The sequence below is a fragment of the Rhinopithecus roxellana genome, chromosome 9 (genome assembly GCF_007565055.1).
Source record: "Rhinopithecus roxellana isolate Shanxi Qingling chromosome 9, ASM756505v1, whole genome shotgun sequence".
NCBI classification, from domain to species: domain Eukaryota; kingdom Metazoa; phylum Chordata; class Mammalia; order Primates; family Cercopithecidae; genus Rhinopithecus; species Rhinopithecus roxellana.
The window spans coordinates 101343052-101363512 of NC_044557.1; the positions used below are offsets into that span (position 1 = coordinate 101343052).

Sequence of the window (20461 nt, forward strand, 5' to 3'; positions counted from 1 at the left end):
GAAGAAACTAAAAGAACTTGTTAATAATGTATGCCTTAATGTGTATCAGAGGGTACCTTCATGAGAGTTCTAGACAGCTGTAGTGGCTTCTTGGCTCTCAGACCCAATCCAGTCTACTTCTTCTGTTTCTGCCCCTAGCTGACTCTACTCCAGCCACTTTAGGCACCTTGCTGGTCATCTAGCACATTCCTGCCCTGGGGCCTTTGCACTTACTTGTAACCACTGCTTGGAATGCCATTCTCAGGATCATTATCTATTGCTGCATAATAAACTGTGCCAAAACCTAGTGGCTTAAGACAATAAGCTTTATAGTATCTATGGTCAGGAGGGTAGGGCATAGCTGGCTGCCTTTGGCTCTGGGGCTTTTAGAACATTGCAGTCAAGCTGGGAACAAGGGACTATGGTCTTATCTGAAGGCTGGACTGGGATTATAGGGATCTACTTTCAAGTTCACTCAGGTGGTTTTTGGCAAGGCTGAATTCCTTCTCATACGGGCTCCTGCACAGGGCTGTATCACACCATGACACCTTGCTTCCCCTGGACTAGCAAGCTAGAGAGGATGACCAAGCCAGGAGTTAGTCTTTTCAGTTTCTAATCTCAGAAGTGGTATCTTTCATTTCTATCCTATTTTTTTCCTTTCCTTTCCTTTTGTTTTTTGTTTTGTTTTGTTTTGTTTTTGAGATGAAGTCTTACTCTGTTACCCAGGCTGGAGTGCAGTGGTGCTATCTCGGCTCACTGCAAGCTCCGCCTCCTGGGTTCAAGCGATTCTTCTGCCTCAGCCTCCCAAGTAGCTGGGATTACAGGTGCATGCCACCATGCCCAGCTAATTTTTGTATTTTTAATAGAGACAGGGTTTCACCATGTTGGCCAGGCTGGTCTTGAACTCCTAACCTCAGGTGATCCGCCTGCCTCAGCATCTCAAAGTGCTAGGATTACAGGAATGAGCCAGCACACCTGGCCCTATTCTTCTCTTTAGGAGGGAGTCAGTAAGTCAGCTTATACTCAAGGGAAGGAAACTACATAGGACATGAATACCAGGAGGCAGAGATCATTAGGGGCCACTTTAGAAGCTGCTGACCCTACCCAGATATCCATACTGGTTGCTGTCTCATTTCCTTCTGACTTCTGCCCAAGGTGCTCTATGGAAACTAGCATATGCTCCATCCTTTATTATGCTTTTTCTTCACAGCATTTATCACAGCCTGATATATAAAGCTCACTTTCATAAATGTCAAGATATATTTGCAATCAAAACTTTTTCTTCTCCTTTTTACTAAATGTTTTCCCATGTTTTGTAATCACTCGCATTTTTCAGACATGAACTATTCTTAATAGCAAGAATCTCCTATACTTGACATGTGAGAAAATCCTTTTTTTTTTTTTTTTTTTGAGACAAGATGTTACTCTCGCCCAGGCAGGAGTGCAGTGGCGCGATCACGGCTCACTGCAACCTCAACCTCCGGGGCTCAAACAATCCTCCCACCTCAGCCTCCCTTGTCACTGGGACTACAGGCACACACCACCATACCTGACTAATATTCTTTTGATTTTTAGTAGAGACAAGGTCTCGCTATTATTGCCCAGACTGGTCTTGAACTCTTGAGTTCAAGCATTCCTCCTACCTTGGCCTTCCAAAGTGCTAAGATCACAGGTGTGAGCCACTGTTGCCAGGCCTAAAAACATTTCTAAAGATTGTTCCCTCACCTACTTGTTGTTCCCTCACCGACTTCTAGTGGTTTTTAGGACATAGCTCTCTTTTTCCAAAGATAAGATGAATGGTACAATTCCTATAAGGAAAGTGTAATAATCAGTGGAAGCAGAGAGCTGAAAAGCTGGGGATTGGAGGAAAACGCAGTAGTACAATACAGAAATAGCTACATGCACATTGTTATACAAAAGCAATGACTATATTGCACAGCATTATAGAAAATGAAATACCACAGTAACAACATAAGCATGCTGTTTAAATTGACAACTCGTACTGTTAGTCCTCAAAACTGAATCTCAGCACTATGGCAAACTACCCCAAGGCTTATTTGCCCAAAACAATACCATATTTTAAAAATTTATCATGATCCTGTGGGTTAGGAATTGGGAAAAGGCACAGAGAGCTTGGCTGGCTGCAGAAGCCGAATAGCCTCTTCCCTTCTATGTCTAGCACTTCAACTAGGAAGATTTCAAGAGCTGGGGGCTGCGTGGACCAGGTCAACCCAAGTCACACGTCGGCGCTTCGGTTTCTGCTGTCTGCTGGCTTTCTTCATTCTCTTCTGTGTCAGGACTTTTCCCTCTCAGCATGATCTTTCCTCTTTGTAACTCCTGTGATCTCTCTAGCAAGATACCCAGACATCTGACATGGCAGCTTCGGACACCCGAAGAGAGCAAAAGGAGATACTGCCAGGCCTTCTCAAGGCTTAGGCCTAGAATTGGTAGAGAGTTACTTCTACAGTATTCTTTGGGTTGAAGGAAGGAAGATATAAACTGTTATGAGCTGAGTTGAGTCCCCCAAAATTTCTATGTTGAATTCCTAACACTCAGTACCTCAGAATGTGACTGTATTTGGGGACAGGATTTTTAAGGAGGTGATTAAGTTAAAATGAAACCACTAGGATAGGCTCCAATCCAATATGACTAGTATCTTTCTAAGAAGAGGAACTTTGGACGCATACATTTTAAGAAGAGCAACTTTGGACACAGAAATTTACAAAGGAGGGCCAGGCTTGGTAGCTCATGCCTGTACCCCAGCACTTTGGGAGGCTGAGATGGGAGGATCGCTTGAGCCCAGGAATTTGAGACTTCCCTGGGCAACATAGTGAGACCTCCATCTCTATAAAAAGAAATGAACAATGGGGAGGCCATGTGACGACACAGGAAGAAAATAGCCTGCTACAAGCCAATGAGAGAAGCCTGAGAAGAAAACAGTCCTACCAACACCTTGATCTTGAATTTCTTGCCTCCAGAATTGTGACAAAATAAATTTGGTTAAGTCACCCTGTCTGTGGTGCTTTGTTATGGCAGCCCAGCAAACTAATAAACAAACGCAATCCAGACTCATTGAGAGGGAAAATAAGGTTCAGCCCTTCACTTAAGGTGCTGTATGTGCTGACTTAATGGCAAGGAATTGTTGGGAGTCATCTTTGGAAACCAGTTACCACATTATTAAAATCAGATTGCTTTCCTAGCCCCTAGAACTAAGAAAAATGATTGTTGCAGGGGAAGGCACACAGACCTGAACAAGAAGGTACTCAGGTCTGTGTGCAGAGGGGGAATGTAAGAAGTAGTAGCCTAATAAGACAAATTACCTACTTCAAGAACTTTCTGAAACCTCATCAAGTCCGAGGAGTTATTTCATTTGTGTAAGTCTTGCTTCCTTCTCCAGTCACCCTTTGCCTTCCACCATCTGCTCACCCCTGCTCTCTGCACTGGCTGTAGGAGGAAGCTAGTGGGAAGGAAAGGGACGGGTCAGGAAGCAGTTTTGTCGAGAGTCTCTGTGTTACAGAAGATGCTTAGAAGGCACAGCCTGGGTAGTGACATGCTCAAAGACTTTTATGTGTATAGGAAAACATCACATGTATGTTTTGTTGATTGGTTGGTTTTCATTCCTGATGACATCTTTTTTTCCCTTTTCCTTTTTACTTGGCTCCCGCCTCCCCTTCTCTCCCTGTTCTCTCTTTGACAGCTTGTGAGATCCCTTTGCATGTTTTAGAAATCAACCCTGTGTCTGCCGTTTGGATTTCAAATCCATCTTCTAAGTCATTTACCATAGAAAAGTTTTTAAGTGTTACATACTAAAATAGGTCATTCCTTTTAGATTCTAGGTTTCTTTCTGTAGCCCTGAATTCCTAGATATCACTTTACTAAAGATCACCCACTATAAGAATACCTGTCCCATTAGAACACCTAGTAAATGCTCCATACTGACAATTAAATGTATGTTACACTTCTTATTTCTTTATTGTAATGACATACTCAAGCCCTTCATCTCTCTGATATTTTTTTTCTTCAGGGCTTCTCTCTCTAACAGTATAGAAGGCAGCTAGAGAGGACAGACATCACCTCTTCCAATCCTAGTATTGTTATTCAGGCACTCCTTTTACTTGTCAATGCCAAGGAATGAGTTCAGCACAAAGGGCACAAAGATAAATACTGTTAATTTCCTGTTTACTTGCTGCGGTTTTCCACAAGACCAGTCATTCTCTACTATTTTAATGATCCTGGCTTCACATCAGAATCATCCGGGGAGATTCTTAAAAACAGAGATACTTAGGACTACCTCTAACCTACTTACCAGACTCTTAAAATGCTAGGTGATTCCCTTATGCAGCCAGGCTTGAGAACCACTGGACTAGAAGGTGAGTTGTCTAAACGTCTTCATATCCAGCCTGGCAAAGAGATATTCAGCAAGGAGTGGTTGGGTAAAGATAAATCCTTGCCTTCAAGAATTTTCAGAATGAGCTGTAAGCAACAATAATATTCAGTATGCTAAGTGATCTAACCATCCTCAGAGAGTACATTGGAATACAAGGGAAACAAGTAATGGATTCTGCTAACAGTACTAGACACCTGAGTGCTGAATTTTGTGAGACTTTTGGACCAGTTTGATTTAGTATTTATAAATTATCTTCACAGAATTTTGTAGAACTTAGCATCTGTAATTTTAAAAGGAATCTTGGACATGTTCATAGCTTAAGCTTGCAGTTCCATTTCTGGGAAATAATTGGACAAATGCCTCAAAATGATGTGCAAGGATTTGTCTCTGAGCTCTCTTTATAGTGTTTGAAATTATTTGCTAATATATCGAGTAGTAGGAGATAGCTTGTATAATTAGGGTACATTGGAACCACACGTGCCCAGTGGTTCCTTCTCCCTAGCTCAGAGATGAGCCGTATCGTTATCTTTTTCCCAAGAGAAGTGACTAACATGTTGAAGAAGAGGCGAAGAGTGTTAACCTAGCAAAGCCCCTCCACATGGAAAATATGGAGAGTGGCAGATAAACACCCTTTCCCCTATAAAGGAACTCATTATTTCTTACAACTTTTTTAGTGAGTTTGGGAGAAAAATGTGTTTCTTATGTGTACACATGTGCTTCCTTAAACAAATTGAGATTTTCACACTTTTTTTGGGGGATACAGGTTCTTTAATGGAGCAGCCAATCTCTCTGCACACCTGGTTTCATCTAATAATCTACAGACACCAGCGCTGAGGCCAGTTAATCATCCCCAGTGTCCACGCACAGAATAGTTGGTCCTCCTCACAATGTTGGACTTTCTAGCCGAGAACAACCTCTGTGGCCAAGCGATCCTAAGGATTGTTTCCTGTGGTAATGCCATCATTGCTGAACTTTTGAGGCTCTCTGAGTTTATTCCTGCTGTGTTCAGGTTAAAAGACAGAGCTGATCAACAGAAATATGGAGATATCGTATTTGATTTCAGCTATTTTAAGGTAATCTTCCTCAATAGCTGTTTTATTTGTTGTCTTTTCTACAAAAGCATGTTTTCTCTGGGAACCATGAAACTCTGTAAGGTTAAGTAATTATGGAAAAAGCTAAAGAGAAAAGCTTCTGGCCTAAATGTAATATTAGCTACTAACTTGAAAATAAGTTGAAGGTGTTACGTGAAAGCCCTAACACAATATAATTGTATTTTTAAAACGTAACTTTGACATTTCACATTGAAGGGCCCCCTACTTAAAAGCATGCTAATCTTGGGTCCAATTCGAATTCATTTCTCTCAAAGGGATTTTACATCTAGGCTTCTATTATCTTCATTACTTTCTGTTGCTCTGCTTTAAGTTTAGGATGTTTAAGAACATAAGAACAAGTTTTTAAAAGACTATTTGGAAATTGTCACCAACAAGGATGCTTTTCTTGACATTTCACGTGTTTTTTTTCTTAGGGTCCGGAATTATGGGAAAGCAAACTGGACTGTAAGCCAGAGCTACAGGATTTAGATGAAGAATTTCGTGAAAACAACATAGAAATTGTGACCAGATTTTATTTAGCATTTCAAAGTGTGCATAAATATATTGTAGACTTAAACAGGTATTAATCAATTTAGTAACAGCTTATTCTGGTGGTAAATAGTGGAGAGGGAAAAGGACACACAACGACGTGTAAATCTCTCTGAGCTACTATAAAATTTCCTAATTTAGTGTATACCGTATACAGTTGCCCTTTCCTTCCTGTGGCACTGGTCATCTTAAGAATTTTAAAATTTTACTGTAATGTCCCTCTCTTCTGAGGTGTCATAATAAACTTAGTTTATACTAAGTCATATAGTTTCCAATCCTGTTATTTATTATCATATTCTAGTGTATTATATGTGAAAAGTGGGAAAAAGAACTTATTTTTATCGTGAACTTTCTGCCCCTTGTACAGTTCTTAAGAATTCATTACTCATTGACTTCTAAACTAGATATTCCATGTTTTTCTGCCTTTACTCCTAGATACTTGTAATTCACAAATCAGGACTAAGGAATATTTATTTTACTTGGAACAGCCATAAATATCAAACTGTGGCCCTAAATCAGTTTATAAGACTAAGAGCATGAAGGACCATGAACTAGTGGAAGGCCAGAATGCCTGGCATCTTGCCTTATCTTCTAAAAGTCTTTCCTTCTTTAAAGATGTTAAAGTTTCTATTATAAATTAATAACTTGCTCTGGGATTTTATTTCTAGATATCTAGATGATCTCAATGAAGGGGTTTATATTCAGCAAACCTTAGAAACTGTGCTTCTCAACGAAGATGGAAAACAACTTCTAGTAAGTAATAGTGATTGTTTAAAATGGAATTCAAGAATATCAAACATAGTATCACTTTTTTTCTTCTAAGTCATAAATATAAACGAAATACCATCTTTAAAGAGAAGCAAAATGAGCTTTTAATTATCTTCTAACTGGCAGGTCCCTATCTGAGTTTGGAACATAGACTTTGAACAGAATTTAAAACAATTAAAAGTTATGTGGATGTTATGAGCCTCCTCAGTGTAAGAATTCTGTCTTCTTTACTTTTTGCATCCCAGCCATCTGTCCTGGTACCTAGTACATACTGACCATTTAAGAAATGCGTATTGAATAAGTGAATGACTTTATGGTGAAGTGAATGACTTTATGATGAATAGGATGCTATTTTGGTGTCCCAAGCAAAATAGCCAAAATAGGCCAACTGAAAGATTATCACTGAATTAAAATCTTTTTCACATAAACTTTTCAAGTCCCATTCTGCAAGAAGGTAAGAGCTCTTTGGAGGAAACCTACCTTTTCCTTGAAATCTAAAACTTTTTGGAGAAGTATGAGCAAAGCGATATTTTTCATGATTACCGACTTTATTCCCTAAGAATGTATAATCTAGTGATTTTGGCTTTTGTCCTCTTCTCTTCTTAGTGTGAAGCACTGTACTTATATGGAGTTATGCTACTGGTCATTGACCAAAAGATTGAAGGAGAAGTCAGAGAGAGGATGCTGGTTTCTTACTACCGATACAGGTATTCCTGGGCTAGGACTCCACTTCCAAAACACTGCTGTTGGTAAAATGCGGTGTATGTCCCCATATTTCTTCTACTGTAAACAGCAGTAATCCAAGAATAGATAAGAAAGTATACGATTCTTCCAGGCACGGTGGCTCACGCCTGTAACCTCAACACTTTTGGGAGGCCAAGGTCGGTAGATCATCTGAGGTCAGGAGTTTAAGACCAGTCTGGCCAACATGGTGAAACCATGTCTCTACTAAAACTACAAAAATTAGCCAGTCATGATGGTGGGCACCTGTAATCCCAGGTACTCAGGAGGCTGAGGCAGGAGAATCGCCTGAACTCGGGAGGTGGAGGTTGCAGTGAGCCAGGATCACGCTACTATACTCCATCCTGGGCGACAGAGCGAGACTATGTCTCAAAAAAAAAAAAAGTATAAGATTCTTATCTCTTGTGAGCATATTGTAGGAATGTAACAATTACGCCATAGTATATTTCATAATAGATTATAGATTATATAATCTATATATTACATATCAAATATTCTATATATTATAGATTATTAGAGGTATGGATTATGCTGTCCATAATGATAACTCCAGTTTTAAAAAGGAGCCTGAATTGTGAACTTTCTTTACCTTGAGGCTAAATTTCAAAGAATATTAGAAATCTAATGAAGGTTGTTTTTGCTTTTGTTGTTTACATTTTCAAATATTACTCCTTGGCAGATATAAGGAAATGAGTGTGCTTTCTGTTGTCATTTTCAGTTTGATGACTTAGAAAAGTTGTCATTCAGAGTCAGGTTGAAAGTGAATTCTTTCCCATATTTACATAGAAACAAAAACAAATCAAGCAGTAGCACATATCCACAAATCATTTGTCGTGTATCTCTATACAGAACTGTGATTCTTCGGAAAGTAAGGTCTTGGAACAGGAGCCATCTTAACCAACTTTTTAATTTTAGTGTCTAACACACAGGTTTTCAATTTGTTGAATGAGCTAAAAATGGAATACCAGGTCAATGTTGGAAATAGTCAAGATTCAGAGAAGAAAGTGTCAATAAGGAGGAGTCGGTTAGGAGCTTGAGCTAAAGATGTAAGAAGTAGAATTAACATTTTCAAACTTAAAAATTAGGACAAAATAGACAAGGAGAAGGGGGTTCTTTGGGGACATTATACTTTTGGCAATACCAGGTACTACTGTGTCCTCAGCAGGAAATTAATCTTAGGCTCCTCAACTAGCCTTTTCCTTTCAGCTGCATCAGAGTGCAAAGGGAGTGTTCCAGCAGTGTTCATTCGTGCCAGTTTGACCAAGCTGTTTTAACATCCATGTTTTTAAAAATGAGATTTGAATGGCCTTTCCTATGTTTCTGAGAGTACCTGGAAAAACAAAAACTATAGACAGTGCAAAGAAGAAGAAAAAAATATTGGCTTGCCTAGCCCAGTTTTGAAAATATGGCTTTGTCCCCCTTTGGTACAACAGCTAATTCGTTAGAATGTGAGCATTCATTATTGAAGTGACACTGAACACCTCCAAGTCACAGTCGTGGCAAAAGAGATCCTTACAGCGAATAGCAGGTCATCTCCAAGTCTAAGATTCTTTGAATCTAGTTCATTTCTTTCAGAGCTTACTATTCCACCTGGAAAAATCACAGACCTGTTTATTAGATCTCTGTAGAAGAAACAGCTTGCCAAGAAAAAAGTTAGTATATATTTCACTTTAAATTGACATAATATTTTAAAATTATTTTTTAATTTGTAAAATGTCAGGTTCACATTCTTTACCCACAATTTTCAAATCCAAAGAGCTCGGAAAAAATATATATACACACGAGTACACACGCAGCACACATGTACATATACATAGTAAATTCATTTGGCAGCAAAACCTGATCTAACCTGAAATCATTTGGAGTCAAAACTTGCTTGGAATAGGTGTGAGGCTGTGTATAGTCTTCACCTAACTCAGTTTTGTAAATATTTATAAATTTTCCTCCAGAATTATTCACTTATGTTGATCATGGGATGCCAATTCAGACACTGCTGGAGTGTTATATTGTATATGATCTATATGCCATATTGCTTTCTTATATTTGATAAATGCTATATTCTGAAACAAATGCAGTCCCAAGGATTTTGGAAAAGCGATTAGGGACCTTTACATAGTATGAATACCCATCTTCTAAACAGGCTTTCAAAAATAGAATTTCGAGGCCGGACATGGTGGCTCACACCTGTAATCCCAGCACTTTGGGAGGCCGAGGTGGGCAGATCAGTTGAGGTCAGACGTTCAAGACCAGTCCTGGCCAACATGGTGAAACCCTATCTCTACTAAAATACAAAAATTAGCCAGGCACAGTGATGGATGCCTGTAGTCCCAGCTACTCGGGAGGCTGAGGCAGGAGAATTGCTTGAACCCAGAGGCAGAGGTTGCAGTAGGCTGAGATCATGCCACTGCACTTCAGTCTGGGTCATAGAGCAAGACACCATCTCAAAAAAAGAACCAAAAGTTTGTATATACATACATAGCAAGACTCCATCTCAAAAAAAAAAATACATATATACACACATGTACATACACATAATTGTGAATCTTGAGGATATAGATGGACCTATGGTCATATCTGAAACTGTATTGAGTCAAAGTAGAATGGAATTCTTCTGCTTCGTTGGACTTTTCAGTTTCTAATATGTGTGGTTTGGGCCTTTGTTTCCCATTGTGAATATGACTCAGTGCTGCTCGATCTTCTGCTGATTCAAATATGGATGATATTTGTAAGCTGCTTCGAAGTACAGGTTATTCTAGCCAACCAGGTGCCAAAAGACCACCCAACTATCCCGAGAGCTATTTCCAGAGAGTGCCTATCAACGAATCCTTCATCAGTATGGTCATTGGTCGACTGAGATCTGATGATATTTACAACCAGGTGGGAATTAAATCTGTTAAGACCTATTAAGACTGTTTAACAGACTGATTTCACTTCCCTCTTTAATTACGCCTTTCCTTCCTTCTTTCCCAAAAGAGTAAAAGCAGCTAGAACCTTTTAAAACCTTTTGAGCTATGCCCCAGGATGATCAAGGAAAGAGGGTTATTAATTTTGGCAGAATCAGAGATTTCAGGGTGAAGATGGGATTTGAGCTATTGGGAAGAAGATGCATTCTTTTAGTCATTCATTCAAGAAATAGTTATTGAGTGTGTGATATGTGCCCATTCACGTGCTCGGTGCTGGGGACCCATCACCGAGGAAGGCAGGCCGTGTCCCTGCCCGTACTGAGCTCGTAGCTTAGGAAAGGCAGATGACAGGATTATACTAAGCAAGATGGGTGTCATCTTAGGGGAAGCACAGGGTGCCACTAGAGCATGCAGCAGTGGCAGCAACGTCACAACAGGTGACAGAAGGTAAGAGGAGTGCCAGGAAAGGAGGCAGCCTGAGCAAGGCTGTAAAGATCACGCAGCATTTGAAAATCATCCCTCTCCCCTTGCCAGTGTGTGTAGTATTCACTTCCTTTTAAAAAACACCAAAGAAAATTACCATTTGACTTCATTGTTCTGAAGAAAATGTAATTTTAGATGTTGTATTTTTAAATATTTGTAAAAATTATGATTAGGGAGTAAAGAGGCCTGTGATAACTGTGGATATCATTTATCACAGAATGAACCTGATCTGTGCAGTTCTTTAGGTAGCTTGTTAGGTTCTTGTGTGAATATGTTAAGTATAAATAAGAGGGTTTTTGTTGTTGTTGTTTTAAGACAATTCAAAATCAGAAGCTACCCACAGATGCCAGGTCTCTATAATAATTGTTGCCATTCATTGAGAATTCAGTCCAAACCAGCCACAAAGGAGGTTTTGTTCCTATACCATTTTCTCTGTTCCTCACAATAGCCCTGTAAAGTAGATGGCATTATCCCCATGTTGCTGTTGAGAAAAATAAGGCTTGGAGAGCTTAAATAATTTCCTCAAGTTCCTGTTACTAAGTAGCAGAACTGTAATTTCAATTTGGTCTGTGTGAATTTAGAGCATCTCATTCCTGATTGCCTCTCATTCCACGTCCTTCTGAAGGCAAGGTGCTTCCATTTCCTCCTTGCCCTATGATCTTTATTTTTATTAGCACAAGGGTTAAGCTGTGGTTGTGCTGTGTGTCCACCCCACTCTCTGTCCTGCACCTCCCCCATCCCTGGTCATGGCTGATGGATCAGATTCTGTCTCCAGATAATTTGGAATTGGGCCTGAGAAACGGTTTCTGGATTGGAGTTTATCCACAACATGCAAAATACATGGCTTCATTCTGCCATGTATGTGGAGAGTAGCCTGGAGGGAGAGAAAAGTTGAGCTGACATATCAAGGGGAGAAAGAGAGAAGGCATTCCGGTTCCCAGCCCCAGCCCCTTCCTGGGGCCTGGCCACATTCCTGCCTACAGGTTTCATGTGACATGGCTATGTCTGTCCTTAAAACAGTTTATCTCCTTTTCGCTTGTGGTAGCTCAAGGTGGCATGTGCTTTGTGCATCCAAAAATTTCTTTCTTTTTTTTTTTTTTTTGAGACGGAGTCTCACTCTGTCCACCAGGCTGGAATGCAGTGGCGCGACCTCGGCTCACTGCAAGCTCCGCCTCCTGGGTTCACGCCATTCTCCTGCCTCAGCCTCCCTAGTAGCTGGGACTACAGGCGCCCGCCACCGCGCCCGGCTAATTTTTTGTATTTTTAGTAGAGACGGGGTTTCACCGTGGTCTCGATCTCCTGACCTTGTGATCCGCCCGCCTCGGCCTCCCAAAGTGCTGGGATTACAGGCGTGAGCCACCGCGCCCGGCCGCATCCAAAAATTTCTAGTACATGAGGGGATGGACTCCTGGGGAACACCAGCATTTAAAAGGCAGAAGCTGAGGACTCAGCAAAGGAGACTGAGAAGGGAGAGTGGTATCTAGGAAACCAGAGGAGGAGAGATTTCATTCCTCAGAGAATTTAAGTGAGAGTCTTAAAAAGAAGGCATCGAATTGGATGGTTGTGAGGTCATGAGCAACCTTAGGGAAGTCCACTGGGATGATGGTGGAGGTGAAATTTCAATGAGTTGAATAATAAACAGAAAGTGAGAAAATAGCAACAGTGAGTAGAGCCTGTCAGTTCTAAGCATTGTCTCCGATGGGAAAGATACAAAAATGAACAAGTGGTGGGAGACACAGGGATAGGACTTTTTTTTTTTTTTTTTTTAAGAAAAGACTTAGAATTGCAGTAGTCAAGAGCTAGAAGAAGAGGATATTATGGAGTTAGGGATAAGAAAGAAGACCTTGGCAAGCAATGGCACAGTCTGAGAAGGGCTTCCAGTGTCCAGGATCCTGAAGGGTGATGGGCTTTGGAGAAACTGATGTGTCTTATAACCAGAGTTTAATTTGAGCATATCTACATGCAGATGTTGCCAACAGCTTTCTGGGGGTGTCGTCTTGACATTGCAGGTCTCAGCGTATCCTTTGCCGGAGCATCGCAGCACAGCCCTGGCAAACCAAGCTGCCATGCTGTACGTGATTCTCTACTTTGAGCCTTCCATTCTTCACACCCATCAAGCAAAAATGAGAGAGATAGTGGATAAATACTTTCCAGATAATTGGGCAAGTATTGCTAATTTTTTTCCTCTACAGTAAATGTGTTAGAGAACTAACTTCCCATTCTTTTGGCCTTTAACCCAGAGGTTGTAATGTTGTAAATAATGGGACATAACATCACTTAGGTATAGTTGCTCTAAGTGTTTTGAGAATTTTTTAATTAGAACATGAAGGAATAAATGAGTTAGTAAAATTTCCTGAAGAACCCACTAGTCTTTTTCCAAAATGGATACTGTCAAGATTAAATCATTTATTAAATTATCTCTTGCTTTAGCTACTGAGATTACAACTAAGTTGTGTAAGAATTTGTTTATTCTTTTCTATTTTCTGATTCTAAGATAGCCGAATTCATCTAATTCGTCACTTTGTGAATAGGAATTTCACTTTAATAATAAAGTTTTACCTATAAGCTAACTGTAGTGGGGTTACTAGAGTTTATATTATTGCAGGGATATGCTTGTACCTTTGTAAGCATTGTTTCATTTACAAATATTCTTATAGGAATAAAGCTTGCTTCATACTTAATATATATGAAATGAAATATATGAAAACAAAGAGGCTTTAACAAAATGCAGGGAGTTGGATTATATTCGCAGGTAGCAGATTTTGTTCTTCTTCTATATCAGCTATTGAATCACATTAACTATCTGTTATGAGGGCCCTTCAATTTATTGGTAGTATGAGAACAGCCTACATTAAGAAGTGATGGTTCCTGGCCAACTGTGAATCATATTACTGAGCTCAGAGTTGAGCAACCAAGAGGAACACACTGATAGTGTGGCTTCATGTTCCTAAGTTTAATAAAGAAGTTTTGACCATGATACTGTAATTAAAAACGTATTTATTATTAAGAAAGACCAAAATCCAGTTACATGAAACACATAAGATACACACCTGAAAAAATACCCTGGCATACTGAAAATGAAGGGATTTTTAAAAAGATGTCCCAGGCAATTGCCAACCAATAAAACAACTGGTGAGAAAATATTAATATTACACGATAGAGAATTTCAAAAAGAAATGTTAATAGGTGTAAAGAGATCTTTACACCTATTAATGTGAATTAACAATCAGGAATACTTACCTATATATTTGGAAAATCTTGGTTTTTCATTGGAATGGAGTTTAAACATGGAGTGGGTATTGCCTTCTATAACATTTTATGTATCCAACCCTTTGCCTTGAAGTGGGTAGGAATTTAACAGATGCTGAATGTCTCCTCTTTCAGGTAATTAGTATTTACATGGGAATCACAGTTAATCTAGTAGATGCTTGGGAACCTTACAAAGCTGCAAAAACTGCTTTAAATAATACCCTGGACCTTTCAAATGTCAGAGAACAGGTAGGTTCTAATCTGGGGACATTCTCTAGTAACTGCAGGCCTAGTTTATGAAGTAGCAAATAAGCTAAGTAGATTTCCCAAGGAATTTGGAAGATACTCACTTAGACAATTTAATGCAATGATTAATAAAAGGCAAATTTTATAGGTTAGAATAACATAGGTAATTGTAGGTTTTTAAGTTACATGGTATATGTAAATTGGCGATTAGGATCCCGAGGAAGATTCAGTATAATCTAAGACAAATAAGAGTGCCGTATGCCCCAGATGACTTAGTTTACTTTTGCTTAAAGACTGTATTCTCATGGTCACAGTTGGTTGTACCAATAGCTGGAATTAATAATGTTTTTATGAATAGGATGAATGATGAAGGTGGTAACTGAATATGGATAATATGTCCTGTCACTGTAATTTAAATTTATCATTTCTGATGTGCTAAATAAGCAACAAGACTGAAGACATTCATTTTAAAGTTTAAATGGTTATATTCTATCTCTTGTTCTTACACAAGGCAGAAGGGAACATCCAAGTAGAGGAATAAAGATAAAATCTTGGGGAGCATAGTTAATATTTTTAAATGGTTATGTTCCTCATCCTGACTCAGTTACTGAGTTTCCTGTGCGGATAAAACAATATTGACTCAAAAAACTTCATCATGTTTTATTCAAATAAATTGAATTCCATAAATAATGCACAAAATAATTTCAATGTTGGCACATCTCCTGGAAATATATTAGAGAAAGTGGCACTTTGATACTTACCAACATCAGAACATTAATTTTTCATTGCTAAAATCCCTTTCTAAAATTGCATTTTCTCATTTGTGACGTTTTTAAGAGGCTTCTTGATACCATAGATTTCAACTAACTTGATGAGGTTGATGATGTTTAACGTTTGACTTGATTTAAGTAAAGCAGAATAACCAAAATTTCCAAAAAGCTGGTTTGGAAATTCATTTTTTATATACTAAGGTGTATTTTTTCCTAAGCTTTAGAAGAAGTCTTATATTTTAAGTGTTTCTGCTCTGTTCTGACTTCTTTGTCAACGGTATTAGCGAGAACAAGCAATTGAACTTCTGTCCTTATTTTCTTTTTCATCTAAGTTAAGAATAGAAGAGTTCTGAGGAACCACCTGGTCCAAGTCTCCGTCTGAAATTTGAAGAAACCCAATACACGGGGGTTAAGCCCCAAGTCACACCAAAGTTTAATCACAGCCAGAACTAGGATGTAGTCTCAGAATTCTAAGTTCAGTGCTTTTTTTCAAATGTGTTCAATAAGCCAGTTGTCTTTGAGCCCTATAAGTATAGTCCATATGTTCATCTTATATAGAAATGTTATCTTCGAACCCTAGAACTATAGACCATATGTCATTCATCTTATATGGAAATTACATAAAAATGTTAATGTTTGAGCCCTATAACTGTAGTCCATATGTCATTCATCTAATAGAAATATTATCTTCGAGCCCTATAACTGTAGTCCATATGTCATTCATCCTATATAGAAATGTTACTATTTGTCAGTGAATTCATTTGAATGTGGTTTATTTTCAAGATAAATGACTTTTTAAATGTAATTGAGGTTTTTTATTTGTCAAGGCAAGCAGATATGCTACTGTCAGTGAAAGAGTGCATGCTCAAGTGCAGCAGTTTCTAAAAGAAGGTTATTTAAGGGAGGAGATGGTTCTGGACAATATCCCAAAGCTTCTGAACTGCCTGAGAGACTGCAATGTTGCCATCCGATGGCTGATGCTTCACACAGCAGACTCAGGTAATGCACAAAAGGGGTGGCCGTTTATATTGCTCCATGTAAAGACTCAGAATCAGGACCTACTTCATGATGTAAAGTGATGTAGCAGGGAGAGAGGCCTTGAATGAGAAAGCTTTTTAAAGTTAGTCGTTTTTTGTCCACTTGGATAGGCCACTAGCGTACCTGAAAAGCTCTCCCCTGTCCCGTACTGTTAGATGCTAGCAAATAAGAGGACGTTTAGCTCTCATGTTCAAGGAGCTTGTCACTGATCAGACTGGGGAGATCAAATGTAGACATATGAAAAGATAGAACTGCAGATCTGTGGTAGGCAAATAATGCCTTCCAGCCCATGCCCAAAGATGTTCATGCCCTAGTCCCTGAACCAGTAGATATATTATGTGGAAAGCGGGGATTGAGATTGCCTATTAGCTGACATTAAAGTAAGGAGATGTTTCTGGATTATCCCAGTGAACTCAATGTAATCATAAGGGTCCTTGCTGGGTGTGGTGGCTCATACTTGTAATCCCATCACTTTGGGAGGCCAAGTCAGGAGGAGAGCTTGAGCCTAGGAGTTCAGAACCAGCCTGGGTAACATAGTGAGACCCCCTCTCTACAAAAAGTAAAAAAATTAGCTGGGCATGGTGGCATGCACCTGTAGTCCCAGCTACTCGGGAGGCTGAGGTGGGAAGATCACTTGAGCCTGGAAGGTTGCAGCTGCATTGAGCCAAGATCATCCTACTGCACTGCAGCCTGAGTGACAGAACAAGACCATGTCTCAAAAAATATTATTAAAATAAGAGCCCCCCACCCCCTGGTTTTTTTTTTTTAGACAGGATCTCAAGTCCCCCAGGTTTGAGTGCAGTGGCACAATCTCAGCTCACTATAGCCTCGACCTCCTGAGTTCAAGCGATACTCCTTCCACAGCCCCTGCAAGCAGCTGGGACTACAGGCAAGTGCCACCACGCCTGGCTAAGTTGTTTGTATTTTTTGTAGAGACAGTGTTTCACTATGTTGACCAGGGTGGTTTCAAACTCCTGAGCCCAAGCAGTCTGCTCACCTCAGCCTCCCAAAGTGCTAGGATTACAGGCCTGAGCCACCACACCCAGCCTATAAATAGGGGTCCTTAAATCAGGAAGAGGGAGGCAGAAGTGTCAGAACCAGAGAGACAGCAAAAACTTGACTGGCTGTTGCTGGCTTTAAGGATGGAAGGGGCCACAAGCCAAGGAATACAGGCAGCCTTTAGCAGCTGAAAACAGCAAGAAAACAGACTTTCCCCTAGAATGTCCAGAACGAGCCCAACCCAGCCATCACCTTGATTTTAGCCCAGTGAGCCCCATCTCAGATTTGTCACTTCTAGGATGGTGAGAGAATAAATTTGTGTTGTTTTAAGCCACTGAGTTTATGGTAATTATTAGAGCAGCAATGGGAAACGAATTCAAAGTCCAAGGCAGTAAACAGACACCAGGTGTGTCAAACAGACATTTGGTGTGGTTTGAGTTCAGAGTAGAGAGGCAAACGTTGCTTGGGATAGGGGAGCAGAGGAGGTCAGGAAAGCCCCATACAGGAATCAGGAGCCAACCAGGCCTGTGATGAGGTTTTGAAGCAAAAACCAGAAGAAATTCTCAACTGCAGAAGTGATGGAATAAGTGATACAATTTTGGAAGTACAGAAAAACACATGGGCCCACTGAGTTGATGACCTGGCTGGACCAGAGTGCTCGTTTAGGGTAGACTGGGTCTTAGCCTTTTATGGGTCGTGGTCTCCTTCGAGACCTTCTAGCCACACAGTTTGACCATCAAGTTCAGATTGTGAGAAACGCCTCAACCTCTGGTTTAATGGTAGAAAAATAAGTAAGTTGAACTAACATCTCTGAGCTTGTTCAGGGCTGACACATTTTCTTATTCTTAGTAAATGCTGGATCAACACTAATTAACCAATACCTTCCCTCATCCAGGGCTGTATACCCCTACCCCTAAGAGGTGTGTCATTCAGCAGGCCTGTAAAGCCCTCTGCTTTTTGTTTTTCACTCAACCAACTTCCCTTGAGGACCAGCTCTGAGACAGGTACTGTGTGCAGCACTTCTTTGTTCTTTCAGATAAGACTATGTCTCTTTAAAAAACCGCACACGAGATTCCTCTGTAGCCTCCCTTTGTAACATGGCAGCCCCTGTCTCACAGCTGTTCCAGCCAAGATGACTTCACAGTCCCTCTGGCTACCGTCTGCCTCCACTTCCTATGGGTGGTCCACAGTGAAAACAACAGTTGGACTTCCTCATCCTTCGTATCTTTGAAAATGTGTGGAGTTTCCCCTCAGCCTTCTCTCCAGCTTCTTAAACCTTTATCCTGAGAGCTGCTTTCCAGTTTGTTTCATCATCTTGCTTGTTGGCCCATATCCATTTACAATTTACCCACAGTATGAACACCATGGCTGGAGTTTTTAATCCCTGAATCTGTTTTTAATTAGTTGAGTTTATTTTTTACATAAACTCCAGTTCTAATTTGAGGATTTTACTACATTGACTCAGCTTTTAATCTTCTTTACCAAAAGTCTTGCATTCACAAGCGTATAAAAAACTCAAGCCCTCACTTTATCCTGTCATAAAACCAACTGGGGTTTTCTAGTGACTCAGCCTCATCTTCATCTTCTGTGTGACCCTGCCTGAGGGCCCTGCCTGTGTTCGGAAAGCCAGTAGTCTCCCGAATTTGCACCCATGCCAGGGACAACCTTGGCTTGCCAGAGGTCTGTGGTTTTATCTTCAGCCACATTTGTCTTTCATTTTTGTGCCTGGCAGTTGTCCGACCTGATTGCACAGGGTCATAATTTATCAGAAACAAAGGATTGGCCTATCTGATTGTGAGTCACATGTGGGAAAAGTAACCGCTTGGTTAACTTTTATGGAATTTCAGTCATGGTGTACAGAAAAGCAGGCCTATTCTCAGATTGCCTCCTGTTGCGTTGCTGGAGGCATTTCCCAGTCTTAGGATGCTTGTACAAAACCTTGTGAAGAAACATTCTCTGAGGAAATATGGGATGAGAAAGGCTGGCTGGCTACTGAAGTTTGACCCCAAAGTTCTGATGGCTCTGCAGTTCTCTGGGTGTGAATCCTTAAGGGTCAGATCTGAGAGAGATGGTCAGGCCCTGGGAACCCCAGAAGCAAACCTGGTTTATACCAAAATGCTCAATGTTAAAGTACATTGAGGAATATAGAGTGTTTGTCCAACAACTGGGTACTTAACATTCCCTATGCAAACATGAAAGCAGATTAAAATCAGGAGATTTCTAGTTTAATTAAAATTAGTGTAAAGACAACTGGAACTCCTTCTGAGTTTGTTTGATTTTTGTTTAGTTAGGTAAATATGGAGCTGAGAATTTCCTCTTTGTGTAATCAGTGTCACTGATTCCAATATATTTCTTCCCAGATAGTTCTGGCAAATTCATGAAAAATCAGAACTCTGTGGTTTCCTATGAAACCTGAGCTTCTTTTCCAGGTTGTCAGGAGTCTCCTCCTGATGGAGTAACTTAGAAATCAGCATATAAGGTGACCTTCCACAGGCTTCATCATAACTAAAGCACCAAAACCACCCATGACATATACCTATACAACATTGTTGTTCTGTACTTGCCAGGCATCCTGAGACATTGATAGGGGGCAGGACTAGGAAGGCAGGAGGGTGCACATGTAATACTAGTATAACTACCATGGACCTTATACCTATCAGCTGTGAACTTGTTGACAAAGTCTGTTTAAGTCTTAGAGTTTTTATTTTGACTTTGACTTTATGTGTCTTTGTTCATTTTCTGCTGCTATAGCAGAATACCACAGAGTAGGAAGTATATAAAGAAGTTTATTTGACTCACAGTTCTGGAGGCTGGGAAGTCCAAGAGCATGGTGCCAGCATCTAGCAAGGGTCAATAGATGCCAGATAGGCAGAAGGACAAGAAAGTGGGTGCAAGAGAGAGCTCACTTTTATAACAAAGCCACGGTTGCAATAACTAACCCACTCCCGGGGTAATGGCATTAATCCATTCATGAGGGTGGACCCCTCATAACACAATTGCCCCCCGGGGCTCTACCTCTTAACACTGCCACAATGGCAACCAAGTTTCTAACATGAACTTTTGGAAGACGCATTCAAACCACAGCAGTAGCTTTGCCTTGTATTTTTGCCTTATTCTACTTATTCTTTCTTAGATAAATAATTTGCCTTATAAACCAGTCTAAGCAAATATCAGTATTTTTTATTCTATTCTTTTCTTTTAACTTGGCGTTTATTTCATTTGAAATGGTTTAGCTTGGCTGATAGGATGACCTAAGAA

At 40.1% G+C, this 20461-nt stretch overlaps 1 protein-coding gene across 2 annotated transcripts in view; it reads left to right on the top strand.

The window, feature by feature from the left end:
- The window catches only part of WASHC5 (WASH complex subunit 5), a 64330-nt gene that overhangs the window by 2737 nt on the left and 41132 nt on the right, over positions 1-20461 (top strand). For both annotated transcript variants that reach the window (XM_030937284.1, XM_010363917.1), the window contains exons 2-9: positions 5130-5439; positions 5892-6037; positions 6675-6759; positions 7381-7481; positions 10200-10392; positions 12911-13063; positions 14286-14399; positions 15994-16165. In XM_030937284.1, coding sequence (XP_030793144.1) covers positions 5254-5439; positions 5892-6037; positions 6675-6759; positions 7381-7481; positions 10200-10392; positions 12911-13063; positions 14286-14399; positions 15994-16165 — 1150 coding nt within the window. In that variant the 5' untranslated portion in view covers positions 5130-5253. The remainder of the gene's footprint in view (positions 1-5129; positions 5440-5891; positions 6038-6674; positions 6760-7380; positions 7482-10199; positions 10393-12910; positions 13064-14285; positions 14400-15993; positions 16166-20461) is intronic.